The sequence below is a fragment of the Chelmon rostratus genome, chromosome 14 (assembly GCF_017976325.1).
Source record: "Chelmon rostratus isolate fCheRos1 chromosome 14, fCheRos1.pri, whole genome shotgun sequence".
Lineage (NCBI taxonomy): Eukaryota > Metazoa > Chordata > Actinopteri > Chaetodontiformes > Chaetodontidae > Chelmon > Chelmon rostratus.
Genome location: NC_055671.1, coordinates 21,117,185 through 21,130,310, shown reverse-complemented (window position 1 = coordinate 21,130,310; position 13,126 = coordinate 21,117,185). Strand labels below are relative to the sequence as shown.

At 40.8% G+C, this 13,126-nt stretch overlaps 1 protein-coding gene across 2 annotated transcripts in view; it reads left to right on the top strand.

The window, feature by feature from the left end:
- The window catches only part of grk6 (G protein-coupled receptor kinase 6), a 45,959-nt gene that overhangs the window by 6,233 nt on the left and 26,600 nt on the right, over nucleotides 1-13,126 (top strand). For both annotated transcript variants that reach the window (XM_041953051.1, XM_041953052.1), the window contains exons 2-3: nucleotides 678-773; nucleotides 11,708-11,820. In XM_041953051.1, coding sequence (XP_041808985.1) covers nucleotides 678-773; nucleotides 11,708-11,820 — 209 coding nt within the window. The remainder of the gene's footprint in view (nucleotides 1-677; nucleotides 774-11,707; nucleotides 11,821-13,126) is intronic.

Sequence of the window (13,126 nt, the reverse complement as noted above, 5' to 3'; positions counted from 1 at the left end):
ACCCTAAAAAAATGACATAAGTGATTCCTGGATTATGTCCCGCTGTTCAGGCAGCTAATGGTCTCTTTTCATTTCACAAGGAGCGAATCAACGTGCAGGGACTAGATTTGAACGTGACGCGGTGAGCGTCGTGTTGGCTCTTGTTCTTGTTATTGCAGTGGGGTGAATCAAACTGCATCACTGTGGAGTGTATCACCGGCTGCACGAGCTTCTGAAAGCAGCCGGAGCGCTGATGCAGAGAGAGCACAGGAACTTCCTCTGGTTTCTCTTTGTGCTTTGTTCTGATTGCTCCGGTGACGTTCGCGCTTTGTCTTCACTCCGTCGTTTCTCAAGAAACTGTGCGTGACTGCACCCAAACACACCAGCTTGTTCTGCTGTACTTGTGAGGACTTAGCTTTAGCTTTGAACTAGTTACAAATCCAAACCTAATATCAAATCTTTACCCTGAAGCTAATTATTGACCTTGAGGGTACCTCACTTCCCCCACAGTGAGAGAGTAATGTTGTTGACGCCATCAGTGTTAGAAAGTAACTAAGTATATTTACTCAAGTACTACACTTAAGTACAAATTCCAGGTACTTGTACTTTACTTGAGTATTTCCATTTTATGCTACTTTATATCATCAGTGCTTTTTTTCTTGGATTTGAGTTTTAAACCCAAACTGTTTGTTTCACAGGAGGCGGCGGCAACCGAAAAGGAAAAAGTAAGAAATGGAAGCAGCTGCTGCAGTTCCCCCACATAAGTTTGTGTGAAGAGCTGCGACAAACCACAGGTAAGATAACGGCATCTTTCCTCGGTCTTACGGGAGAAGGCTTTTATCTCGCGAAAGTTTTTGTGGTCTTTTATGTGTTGAGCGAGTCTTTTGAAACAGATTCAAACCTTTTGTATCCACGACTTGGTTTTTGCTCTGCCTTAAAACCCCTTTAGCTGATTATATCATGTGCAGCAATCACCAGACCTCCACATCATCAAGCTCTTAAAGTGAGATAGTGGGACTCTCTGAATCAGTCCTTCTTTGAGTGCAAGTTAGAAATGCACCTCTGGACATGGCATGCTGGGTGTTTTGTGGCTGCTAGAGGTACATCCACCCACAGCTTTAATTTATTGGTGTGGTGTGTAAGTTATTATTGGCTTGGGCTATGTCTGCGGTAAAGTGGCTCTGTAAGATGGAAATCATTAAATCGTGGAAGTCATCATTAAAATAAGACTGCAAGTCTGCACCCATTCTAGCAGCTAACTAGCCAAAAGCTAACATCAGCATGCTAACATGCACATAATGAGAATGCTACATGGTGATGGTGTAATGTGTACGGTGTTTGTTGTAATTTAGCATCTTAGCACACAGACATTTGCTAATTAGCAATAACTTTGAACTACAATTGAAGCTGATGAAATTATAAATAGTTTTGTATGTATGTTGTCAGAAATCCAAGTATTGGACACATTTTAGTTTTGATGATGGTGCAGAGATTCATCAAAGTTATTACAGTTCATCCTGAGGAAAACATGAATGTTTGGACCAATCCATCCATTTGTTGTGGAGATATTTCAGTCTGTATTGACCAAAAGACACTGACATCCACAGTGTGTGCATATCACTGTTACCTGTCACAAATCGAAGATTAGCAAATTTATTAATACATCACTCACATGAATCTTTTGGGCTCCGTGCTCCCCCTCTTGTTTGTAGAGTACATTAAGTTCAGTGTTGGCCCACTTCATGAAGAGACCAGTGTCGAATTCACTCATAAAAAACTGAGCCTCACAATGTTATGAAACATATTCTAAGGCGGATTTTCCCTTTAAGTGGCAGCAGCTGACTCGTCCTCTTCTCTGTGGAGGGAAAGTCACAACAACCAGACTGGGATGTTAATGTATGTTTTACTACTAAGTGCAGCTCTGTGTATAGCACTTATTTAAAGAGCAAATCAGCAGTAGATGTGATGAATTCAGCTGCAAAGGTTTGGCCCTCAGATTCAAAACACCTCAGAGAACAAAGTTAAGCGCTTAAGTACACAACACACTGTGTACTTAAGCGCTGAAGTCAGATTAGTTGGATATTTTTAGATACGCAGATATACTGAAACATGATCTAATGATAATGTGATATTTCAAGATTTGTTGATGTATTACGTTTCACTTAGTTTACGTGATCAATATTGATTTTTCATTTCCTCCGTGCAGCGGCGGTTGCTTAATAATGCTGTACAAAAATAGACATCCATTCATCCACATGCTCCGTGCTCTCAGCGGGAGACCTCAAGTTAAAAAGGAGGAGATGGATGTAACACTCGAGTTGCAGTCTCGATGATAAGATGTCTTTTTTCTGCCTGTTGTTCTGGCTTGGTGTTTCCTCCTGCCGCCGGTCTTCATGCTAAGCCAACCGGCTGCTCGCTTCTTATTCACCATACAGACATTTTTGATTTTCTGATCGAGGCCGATGATAAGTGCCGTCTCTCGTAATCACTTGCGCTGCTTCCCAGCCAGCACGTGGACAGAAAGGATATGAATGGGTTCCTTTTCACATTTTCTTTTTATCTCTGTTTTAACCCAGAGATAATCTCAGGACTCTCAGCTGCTTTGTCACGTCCAGTCACATTTAAATGTTCAAAGACAAGCGGCTAAAATGTGTCCTAACTCAACTCCTTTCACACCGAGATCATTCATTCAGTTGAGGAAAGTCGAGCTCTGAAAGCTGAATGCCGAACGCTTGCAGGCTTTTTGAAACTAATCTTGCTCAAGTGGTACCACAGAGGAAACTGTGGCCAGAGCAGAAAGAGGAAGCAGACTGGTGTTTTTGCTGTTTCAACCAGCAGTATGGTTAGTTTCAGTTTAGCTGGTGACAGTAAAGATGATGATACGAGAGCAGGTAGAAGAACTCAGATGTACAGTCAGGAGAGGATGTCGGTGATGTTAGTGAAAGTGCGGGGACGAGACGAAGGAGCTCGGTGAAAATAATCTGAAGAAAAAAGGAAATTGAAAATGTCATTTTGACATGGTTGATGTATGTTCTGCACTGTAAAATAAATATCTTCTTAATGTTTACATTTAGTTTAGAGTCTTAAAAAACTGCCACCACCTTAATGGCGGTGAACAAAACTTACTTTAACTGGGGAATCAAAGAAGTTGCTTTCCTTGATTTTGTGCGTTTATTTTGGGAATCGTCCCGTCTATGCGGTGGATTGTTCCGGCCCCTGGAAAAGTGCAGTTCAGCTCTTGACTGGAACGGTTTATGGTTGTTTCGCATGAATAGTGAAATGTTCCAACAATGGTGTATGTCAAGTATTTGTGTGATCATGAACGAGGAAGCCTCCTGATAATGAAACATACCATGTTTCTTAACATCACTATCAGTCTTCAGACGTAGTGGTACAAACAGTGACTGGCTGTTGATGACAATGCACTGGGCCCTTACATAAAACACACTGGTTATAAAAAGAGCTTTTATCATTGGTTTTCAGCACTTACTTTCAAAATGTAATGTATTACTTGTTACTGTTATTTGAAAGCAACTTTACACTGCGGGCTGTGTACTGGTAATGCTACATTTGCATTACTGTCACCAATCAAACTGCAGAAGTACAATGAGTGTTGTATTACTTTGTAATAATAAAGCTATCAAGCTGGTACGTATTTGTGCGTTTATTAACCTCGTTCTGAATATTGCTAATGTAATAATATTATTGAAATCCTGTTAGTTATGCGTTATTACTTCGTTACAGGGGGAAGATAATATATTAGTTCAACATGTGACTTTTGTGATGCGTTACGCCCAAACACTGCTGGTTTTATTCAACTCATTTAAGTTTCTGTGCTGCAGAATGCAACAGATTCAAGTCACTGGCCACAGCTGTGGCCTGTGAAGACATGTCTCTTAAAAGGACTTGTTATTTAAGGCTCTCTCGCTCCTCTGATCTTTTCTGGAGCCTCCCTGCACCAGCAACAGAACAAGAGCTGCCGTTCCTTACAGTTGACTCAATTGTTTAATTTTGGTGTGTTTTATCACGACAATGCAGTACGAAAAAAAAAAATACTTAAAAACTATTTACACATGGTAAGTTCATCGTAAATACTGCATTTTAAAACAACTACCACTACTATCTGCATGAAATAAAGTAATTTTTCTATGAAATGATGCATTTTTTATTTAACCAAGTATCCTGTTTCAGAAATACATGCCATACACAATATTATGAGGATTTTAATTTTGGAAAGACTTCGCCTCGATAGACGTACGTGCATCTGCCTCCACAGACCGATACGATGGCCGTGTGGCTGCATCACTGCGATGATCAGCTGCAGGCGATGTGGTGTCTATGTGTGATGGATTCGCTCAACGTTGTGCTGTGAAAGAAAGCCAGTCAAGATAAATTTAGCCTTGTTTCTCCCTTCCTTAACACTGTACCATTACCATGAACTGTAGCTGGTGTTTGGTCATTTGTCTTTGATGTCTGGTTTTAGACAAAGAGATGATTCTGTTAGCTGTGCGGAAAGGTTTTACACTTTCTTTATCATCTGCCATTCACACTTACTCAAAATCTCCCTTTCCTCGCCTGGAGCGCTGAGGGAAGTCATGGTGTTGACCCTGTGAAATACACACAACAACTCCTTTGTTGTTACGTTTCTCACAGCGAGCGGCCCTTATTCAAGGCTAGACAGTTTGCTAACATTGTGAGATCCTCCAATTAAGTGTAACTTTTCTTCTGTATTCAGCGAGTACCACAATTTTACTGTGCAGCAAGTTGCAGCAATAGCACACACAGCCAGCAGAAATGAGAACATAACCAATACACGTAACATCTACGCAATGTAAGGCCACATCAGGTAGAGAAAAAGAAAATGCTAAGCCGCAGCCACATCATGTAATGTTTTTCAACTTATCAAAAATCAGTGAATTGCGGTTTGGGCATGTGTCACAGCTGTCAGTCTGTGATGCGAACGTTAGTCCAAGCAGCTAAAGTGCAGAGCTGTCAATGATTAAATGATTAGATTTGAAAACGTTTGTGAATTTATGAGCAGTGAATTATTGCCAAGTCTACATTTTGTTTTATGTATTACAATAATGCTATAATCGATGATATTAATGCTATACGTTGGCCAAAACTCAGCATTAAATGAGCAAAGTTCAGTTTTCTTCAGTGGTTTGAGGAAAGAACATTTAGGCAACCTCAAAAACAAGTGAGTGCATCATTTTATTTGACTCTGCTGTTTTCATATAGAAACAAGCTAAACTACATGTGTGTGGACAGAACGTCCACATTGGTCAAATCGCAATCAGATATTTTTCTGAGATCTTTCAGCCCTGTGTGAGCGTGCTTGTGTTTGGTCGTAAACCAATCCAGTGGTTTGACCTGCCTCGAAGGTTAACTATAGCAGCATGAGATGTCAGCGTGACGTGAAATATTACCACAATCATGATGTTTACATCAGCGTTCCCATTCATTGGAGGTCTGTTGTCTGTGTTTGGAGGCACCGACCGTCACCGCACACAGCCACTTTGTGTTGTACGTCCATACATGGCACCCAGGCCGTGCAGAGTAAACACACAGGCCACATTGTTAGGAAGACATCCATTAAAGAAGAAGCATTGAGGCCCAGCTAATGACGACCCACGATAAACCTTATACTGCCTTGAGGTGCTGCGTGGCGACAGACAGGCTGGGTAGGATCAAAGCGGGACGAGGCCACAAGTATGAGCTTATGTACAGTATGTGTTTGTTGGGGCTTTTACAAAAAGACAAAGGAACTGGTGTTATTTGCAGTAAATTAATAGTAAATTCTACATATTTGGGGGGCCTTATGAAGATGTCTTGCAGGCCGGATCTGGCCCCTGACCCCTGGTCCCATGGGTTGCAGTTTATAGAAGTGAACTTCCAGACTGCCACCACATGTGTACAGCGTCATTCTGGCTGCATGGACCGGCTCTCACTAGAATCATTGTTAGATCCGGGCATGAGGAGGACCTTCATGTGACCTTATTAGCATTTAAACAAAGTTATGCAGACAACTTACGAAATAGTCTAAAAAAAGAGAGAAAATTAGAGAGCAAGCAAGAGCTTGACTGTTGACAGTTTTTATGAAACCAGAAGAAAGAGGTGAGTGGGAGGGAGTCTTGAGAAAGACATTCAGGAAACTGTCAACTTCCTTGTTCGTCAGACGCAGGTTGTTCTCTTCTTTTCTCTGTTTCTTTTTCTGTTCTCTCCGTCTTGCTCCTCTTCTCTCCTTACATTTACTTCACATATATACCATGCAGGCAATATGCAACATTTCCATCTTGCACAGCACTGTCTAATCACTTTTTCTCCTTTGTTCAGATACATTTTTGCCAGTTTTGTTCATTCTAAAATGTTAAATACAGTGATCAAAACTTCAAAAGCATTCATTTTAAGGCTTCGGTTGTCTTTGCTTTTCACATTACTCTAACTTTGAAGACATGATTTGGAAAACATTGTGCACATGCTGATTTCCTGTGTGTCGTCTGCTCACAATCTTGAAGAGAAATCTGTGTCTGTTGTGTTGACTCATCTCTTTGTGAGAAAATGCAGAGGTACAACGTTCAGTATTGAAGTCACATGAAGAAGGGAGACAGCAGATCGGTCAGCTGGTGTCTACCAGCCAACACTGAAACAAATAGGGAAAGCCGATGTGATGGAAGGGTGTGTGAATGAAATATGGGGAAGTCTTAGGAGATTGCAGTTGTTCAGCTTTCCAAGCCCGTCCAGCAGTATCAACTTCTTCCTCAGTGAAAGTTTGGCCTCCGGTGATATTATTGCAGCAGTGCCAGGCTTAGAGATGTCACACAACTGATTTTATCTAAAGTGTAATGCAGCCTCATGTAAATTGAGTTTTTCATTTTGATTGGCTGCTTTGCAAGTGGAAACACAGGTCGTAACAACACATCAAGGCAATTATATGAATTATCAAATTTTTTGCTGTAATTTCTGCTTTCTGTTATCTGTTACTGTTCTCAGCTGTCTCCCTTAGTGCTTTGCTGCTGTTGTCCATGTCCTTTCTGAGAGGCACGTGCAGGAAATTCAGTGCACATGCTTGTTCTCTCTACAAATGGCAAATGAAAGTATCTTGAGTCTTGATAGATGCTGGCTCCTGTCCTTCTCCTCAATGCTCCGTGCCCTCATCTAGAGGCCATTAAAGAAAGTCGATCTTACAATAAACCAGGTCCATACTGACTTTAAAGTTCAGCTGCTGTGGCTGCAGAAACCTCTTCTGTCAGCAGCTCGTGTGGTCATAGAAATATGTTTCTGCATTCAGCACTATTGAGCAACAATACACTGTGGAATCTGATCAGTAGGATATATATACTGTAAGTTGCAGTCTGTAGTGAAGGTCAGCTGACCCTTTAACGGTCTTGCTTGATCACAGTCAGCAGTAGTTAACTTATATTAACTGATAAGTAATAATAACTAATGTTATAGTGGTCAGATAGTAGTCTGGCTACTAAACTTTGGTTGGACATCAAGAAGATTGATGTGAATGTGCAACATAGCTATAATGTACCCAGCATTAGCTTTCATATACTTAAAAGAGTATTCATTGATTTTCTGGAGGCAGCAGAAGGAGCTAAACTGGCATATTAGCACCTTATAAAGCTATGTTATAGCTAACGTAGGGCAAACAGCTGCCTTTTTACACAACCAACACAGAGCAGCATTATTATCCAGAATTATCAACTTTGCGACCAGGAACAGAACAACGTCTCCGCCATCGTTTTCAAAATAGTGGAAGTTAGCTTATATAATTCGTATACGTAGCTATACCCGGCTTCTCTTCTGATGCGTCTTGTTTCTTCGTAGCCCCGTTCATTGCTTTCTTATGTATGTGACATATGAAACCCTGGAAGTCTGGATTGAATTAGTGTCTTTACAAAATGTCATGGGATTCTGTCTAATAGTTGTTGAGTTGGCTTAGTTGGACCCAGTGGACTGACCAACCACCTACACTGGCATCCCTAGAGCATTGTTTCTAACGTGACTACAACAAAGAAAACCTCAGACTCCAGTGCTCCTGCACAGAGCTGAAAGTGAGAATCCACCAGATAATTTCAGCTTGTTTACTTCTCCCTGCTTCACCTGATGATTCTATAAAGAGAGAGAAGAGCAAGGGCCTTGATCTGGTTTCAAACCGGTGGCATGATAATTTTACTGTGAGGACCTCGAGGCCTGCAGGGCCAGCGGGAGGCTGGACAGAGGCCTCTTTGTTTAAATGCTCTATATGATGATGTACAGCATGTTCTGTACAGTCCTGGAGCTCCTTTCATGTACATCACACCTCCAGTGATGTATTGAGAAAGTCCACTGATCCACAACCACATAATGGAAAGTTCCCAGAACTGGGGGATGTTATATTTCACGCATGAGTAGCCAGTGTGGGATCGGACAAGTAGCTTCATGCACTGTAATGAAGCTAATCTTTGGTGTTTTTCACAGGACAATAATGGGTTTGGATTTAATGTAAACACACGTTATAAGCTGTCAATTAGCAATGTTAATTAGAGTCACATAGTCTGGAACAACCTGATGATTTTCTTGTTGTTGCCTTCCAGATATCCCACTTTGGCTCTCATTCACTTCACTTTGTCCTGCGCTGTTCACTTTGTTGCAGGACATAGGAAGTATTTTGGAGCAGAGTAGAGAGAAAAGAGATCATTAGAGTAGAACAGAGTAGAACAAAGAGGATGTAGCAGCATGGCAGAGCAGAGGAGAGATAAGTGGAGCAGAAAAAACTCCTAAAATGGGATAAAAACAGAGCAGAACCTGACAGAATGAGGCATCACTTACCATCAGTCACTGTGTCATCCATGGCTATTTTCATGAGGTAGTTTTTTCTATACATTTTGGCCTTTTGTCCTTTTTTGGAGAGACCTGGCCGGACCTCTGGTTGCAGGTGGCCTACTGGTAAAAACTTTTATTCAGGCTTCTGATTGGCCAGCATGGCTTTTGACTTAGGGTTATATTGCTGCCTGATGGTTTTGCATGTTCTTGTGTTTTCTTGTGGACGAGATTTTTTAAAAACAGTGCTCGTGTGGATGCGATTCTTTCATTTATTTCTTTTAGGAGGAAAGAGGAAAAACCAGTTTGCTGGTTAAAACTTGACAGCCTCATTAATCAATGCTTGGTACTGTACTAGTGTGGAAGAAGGCTGCCGTCTGTTGCACAGATGTAAACAATGCAAATTCCAAAATATTCAGATGCAAATGTGCATGTTGCAAATGTTTTCTGCCGAATGAAATGAGCTCAACGCATTTGTTAGGCCTGAAGAATACATGCAGTGTATTTTGGTGTGAAACACAGAACGTAAACAGAACTTTGTTCAGAAGTAAACTCCACATATTACCTTTGATTTTTTTTTTCATTTTTAAAGAAATGGGCCTCACTGCACAGACCAAGCCAAGCCAGTTTTTCCTTCCATTAGCATGTAGTTTAGCTCAGGTGCTGTGAAATGTCCTTCACAGAGACTGACACAGAAAGCAGGGACTTTTATTTTATGATCCCATTGTTGTGTTGAGGAGTTTTTCTTGTCTCCTTCCAGTTTGAACTTGTCTTGAATAGTTGCCTGTGAATCCTGCTGAGACTCTGTGTGTGATTTTGGGTTGTACAGATGAGAATTGTTTGACTTGACTGGTGAGTCAGAGTGGTCTGATCGAAAGGTTTTGCAGATGCTTTTGCGCTGTTCTTTCGATCGCACTGGCCTCTCTGCTCCTCCCTGAATCCTGCTTGTTTATTCTTGAGTTGCTTTGCATCCACAGGAGTCACAGATGCAAATCGACAATTCCTTGGTGTTGTTTTTTGTCCTGAAGCACAGCTCGGCAGATGAACTCAGGGCTTTGGATGTCTAGGCTACATACATTATAACCAGCAACAGCATTTATATAATAATTGATCACTTATTCAGGAAGTGCAGTGTAGTTATAGTCTGTTCAAACAATCCCTTTAGAGTGAAGCTTTGCCATTCAGTACTTCAACTTCAGCATTTCTTTAAGCGCTGTGTACTGTAACAAATATTTTAGGGCTCCAACTAAAGATTATTTTTGATTTATCCACTGATTATTTTCCCCACTAATCAATTAATTTTCTCAGAATACCAACAGTGTAAATGCTAATTACAAATTAATTGAGTCCAAGTTCCTTAAAAATACTTGGTCTGACCGAATCTTCAGTTTAGTTGCTGAAACTGAACCAGACTATTAAAGATGCACAAGCTGCCTGGAGACTGTAGCTCATATGCGTTCCTCCCTTAGTTCATGTGATAAAATCCATCCTTCCTTTCTTATGTCCCAGCTTACTCTCTATTTTCAACCACTCTCTCACATCCAGGTCTGTCCCTGACTCTTTAAAAATAGCCAGTGTTCCTCCACAGCTTAAAAAAACCTTCTCTAGACCCAGAACAGTTAGAGAATAACAGATCAATCTCCAAGCTACCTTTCTTATCTAAAATCCCTAAAAATGCTTTTCATTGTACATGCTTCTGGGGCATTTGTCTAGCCGCTTTTAAGACATATCATATCACTGATATGCCGATGATTCACTCTTTTCTTCAGCTAAGAAATATTGAAAAAATCAGATGTATCTTGTCTTTTGTAAATCTTGAAGTACTGATTCACAGTTTCAGTTTGTCCTGCCTTCATTATTGTAATTCCCTCTACATGTCTTAGTCAAGTGGCTCTAAACTGTTCAGACTGCAGCTTCTAGGCTATTTGCTAGACCCAGTAGACGGTCCTGCATTACTCCTGTTCGTTCTTCCCCCCATTGGCTTCTTGTAAAATAGTGAATTAGCTACAGGATCCTCTTGATTACTTAAAATGATCTGCATGACCTTGTGTCAAGCTGCATTTTGTTATGTTTGCATCTTTAGTAACAGCGCTGCCTTGAATGAGACTCCAGATCTATTCAAATATGATCATAAAGTGTGTGTTAACAGCTGCTGTTATTTGATTATGAAATGTGTCCTTGCCATTTACTGTCGTTTTCTGTCAAACTCCTTTCAGTCAGTCAAATTTCTGCTGCATCACTTTGTTTATGACCTCATTTATAATAGCTTTGTTATTTAAGCATTCAGCTATACAATAAAAGAATTGGGAACATGTGAATGGCAGATCATTATTTGTGTCTAATGACACATTTTATTTGACAGAACAGGAAGTTTGTTCAACGTAATGTGACCTAACACATAGCCATTGTCACAAGTTCTGCCTTTATTTGTTTTCTGGTCACATGAGGGAGAAATATCAGGAGGTCAAACTGATTCCAAGTTCCAGGTACTTTCATGCGCTGCTGTTGATCCTGATCGGTCAAACTAATTACTTGCAACAAGGATCGCTACAAGAAACACAAAGCAAAAACCACTGTTTTACCTGTTTAAGTGGTTTCATAATCTCACCAACGGTATACTTTCTATTCATCCTTTAATGTATCAATATGTGATCTTTTCTGTGTGATTTACTGCCAGTGGCCATTTTCCTGAACGGTTAATAATCCTGACATATATAATCCTAAATATGCAACAATTTCTCTTGAGATTAGCAGAGGTGTTCTTTGTTTTAGAGGCTATAACAGACTGCAGGAAAATACTGGTAATTGGTGGAAAGATGTTTTCTTTTGCTGAATTAGCTTGAAACTTGAGACACATCTTAGGCAAAAGCTAAATTCAGTGTTGCAGTTCATTAACACCATGGTGTCTCTCTGTCTGTAGAGAAGGACTACAGCAGCCTGTGTGAGCGGCAGCCCATCGGACGGTTACTCTTCAGACAGTTCTGTGAGACTCGACCCGAACTGAGACGCTGCGTCAAGTTCCTGGATGCCGTGGTAAGAAGAGTGAGAAAGTGTGTGTGTGTGTGTGTGTGTGTGTGTGGACGTTTTAATGTTTGTCTTGTTCCTGGAAGTGTGTGTGTTTAGGTTATAGAGTTTTGTCCCAAATGGCCTTTTCCATGGATACTTGTGTGGACAGACAAAAGGAATGAAGAGTGTGTGTGTGTTTGGTAGTGCGTATGTGTGTGTTTGTGTGATGTGTATGTGGGAATGAGGGAGGGAGGTGGGGATCTCAAGGACTTTTTTCTGTCTTCCTTGTAATGCTCTTCAGTTCCTGTTATAGACAGGAGGGAGGGAGGATGTGTGTGTGTGTGTGTGTGAGAGAGAGAGAGAGAGAAAGAGGAGGAAAATGTGTGTTTTCTCATTTTTATTCTCACCTTAAAATCATCCTCAGCTCATGCTGTGGTGAGAAGGAGGGATGCAGGTGTCAATATAAAAAGAGGTTTGATGAAGAAGAGGGTGAGGATGGACCTAAAGGTGGCGAGTTTCCTGAATTCCTTTGAAAAGTACCAAAGAGAAAAATAGACAGAAAACTTGTTGATCTGGCAAACAAAATGATGAACAGGAAAAGAATGAACATAAGGGATTGAGAAGAGAATTAAAATAGATAAATGCTTAAAGGGTCATTTCATGATGAAAAACTTCAATAGACATGCACGTAGTTTTAGTGTTATGGGCCAACATTACATGCAATTTAACGTGTAAATAAATCTCACTTGGAAACCGCTGGTGGAGGCAACTAAAACCATTTAGTCAAAGCCGCAATAGCAGATTTTTTTTTTTGGCCATTTGTGGGCAGGAAACAAGTTGTGAACCGGCACTGACATATCCTCACCGTTTAAGCTGATGTGCTGAACTTCCTTGCAAACAGTGGCTTTTTCCACACCCAGCAGTCACAGAGAACCACAATCATTCATTTGTAGTCGTGCTTGTGTGACCTGATCAATTTAAGTTCAATATGAACTGTTTTTTAGCTCTGTTTTGGTCTCTACCAGCTTGTACGGGAAACATCTGGGGCCGTATACGCAAACATCCTCTCACAGAGCTCCTAACTTAGCCTAAACATTTCTAGTACGGAGTCCTATTTTATCTGTGATTTAGGAAAATTTGGGATTGTTTCCACATTAGCTGCATTCCACTCTCCCATCAATTACACCAACAACACCGGGGATGCCCGCTTTGTCCATGAATGAGCTTTTGAGAGCCTGCAAGGTGTGGACCACGATATGAAGCTGTGAAAGCTCTGTCACTGTTTATGTGATCACTCTGCTGATGAAGGTTGCAACAGTCCCAAGTAATCACT